The 1,974-nt window shown below is 27.5% G+C and overlaps 1 protein-coding gene across 2 annotated transcripts in view; it reads right to left on the reverse strand.

The window, feature by feature from the left end:
• Positions 1-1,974, reverse strand: part of LOC106463721 — a 61,420-nt gene that overhangs the window by 16,952 nt on the left and 42,494 nt on the right. For both annotated transcript variants that reach the window (XM_022391303.1, XM_013923783.2), the window contains exon 16: positions 467-527. In XM_022391303.1, coding sequence (XP_022247011.1) covers positions 467-527 — 61 coding nt within the window. The remainder of the gene's footprint in view (positions 1-466; positions 528-1,974) is intronic.

Below are 1,974 nucleotides of genomic sequence, written 5' to 3' on the forward strand. Positions count from 1 at the left end.
CAGAAAGTCGGGACTTAAATACAGATTGGATGCCCGAGAAAATAGTGCATATTGGACGTGAAGAAGGGAGCAAGTTGCACGTGGGGAAAAAAACGCACCTGATTTGAATGTCACACCTGAACGCTCACATCCTTTTAATTATGTTTGAAATTATGAACATTGCTCAACATCATGAAAATTAAACCTTATTTTCAATAAGCAATCCTGAAAAATATTTGGGGGTGCTTAACTTTTTTCCAGGTGTATATATTGTTGTGATGATCCAATATTACACAACTTATCAACATTTCATGTATAGATTCATGGCATTTAACTATATCAGTTCATTGTGTATAAATATACAAGCATTGAACATTATTTAATAGATAATGAAAGAGGACAAATATAAATGGTTAACAATGAACTTTCTTGTATAGGTAATTAATACATTTCTTGTTTTGGGTTTCTTTTCAAAATTAATTTTTACCTCTCAACAGTTTCTTCAAAGTTCTGTATTTTTGATGTTTCTTCTAACTCAGGTTCAGCATCTAAAAAGATTAATGAATACTTTAAACTAGTAGTACTATTTTAATAAACAAACACAACAAAGTTTAATATGAATAGCATATATTTGGAAAACAATTAATTAAACAAGGTTTAAATAACTTAAATCCTCTAAAAACACCACTGCCTTTATTGTTGAAATAAAAGTTTTATAAAGGTATAAATTTCAAGTACCTTCAAAAACATGACGCTTACTTTTTTGTAAAACAATAGAAATTAAAAATTACTAATATTCTAATACAAAGTTTTGTTTTTAAGCTCAGTACTTTGGTATAATTTAAACTTATCTAGATATTAAACACTCATGAAATTGGAAAAAAAATGTAGTATCATGTAAAAACAAGGAATAATTACAACACTTCAAAGTGCACATACTTGCATACATACATACATAAACAAATAGCTCATTCCGGTTAGTACAATAAATTGCTATATATGGAAAATAATATAAATATACATAAACAAATGAGTAGCTGTATAATCTCTAGCTCACTTACAGCTAAAAATGAATTAATGTAAAGAACAATTGATGTACATTTAACATTGAACTAGAGGAATTAATTGATTACCTGTGAGCAACAATTATATTGTTTGATGTATTGCAAACTAATAGATTAATCAAAATTACAATTAATGTCATGAAAGTAATCAACCAATCAATATTAGCATTTTCAATTATTACTATTTTTGATTATTCCATTAACAATTAATTGAAATTTTTCAGGAATTAATAACTATTCTTTAATATTGTATAAGCAAGCATGGATCTAGTACAGGGGAGCCAAACCCCCTCCACCCATTTTTCCAGAAATTAATAATTGCATTATATAATGTTGTATAAGTAGGTAGGGATCTGGAGAGTGTCCATTTCAATATAGTGTGTATATCTTCACAAAATTTGGCAGTCTTTCAGTTAACATTACAAGTCTTTCACATCCAAAAAATCATATTTTTTAGTGAAGTATTTTTAATAAACTAAAAGATTTGTCCATGAATATATTGAGTATTTATTTTGTATAATCCGTGTACAAAGTAATTTTCATGTTAAGATTAAAAATACTTTCTTCATCTCAAAATTTCCTTTGTGTAATCCCTAAAACCTCCTAAATACATTTAAAAGGTTTTTTTTTCAGTAAAACTTTATATTATATGTTATTTTCTCTACCCTAACTCTATATGGGATCGGTCAATTTGACCTCGTAACCACCAAAAAAAAACTAAATAAATCTAAATTACCCTTTTTTTCTTTAGGGAATGACTTCAAATTGTAACATGAAACTACATTTGTTTATCCTTAATAGCTTTAAGCTTATAACAGTATACATCTATTTATAATTAAATTTTATTGTTTTGTTGCCCTTTGAACCATATCTAACTACTAGTTGCACCATTAAAAGTTGAAAATCACTGGGGAAGGAGCAGCTCACGTTA

The sequence above is a fragment of the Limulus polyphemus genome, unplaced genomic scaffold (genome assembly GCF_000517525.1).
Source record: "Limulus polyphemus unplaced genomic scaffold, Limulus_polyphemus-2.1.2 Scaffold1469, whole genome shotgun sequence".
Lineage (NCBI taxonomy): Eukaryota > Metazoa > Arthropoda > Merostomata > Xiphosura > Limulidae > Limulus > Limulus polyphemus.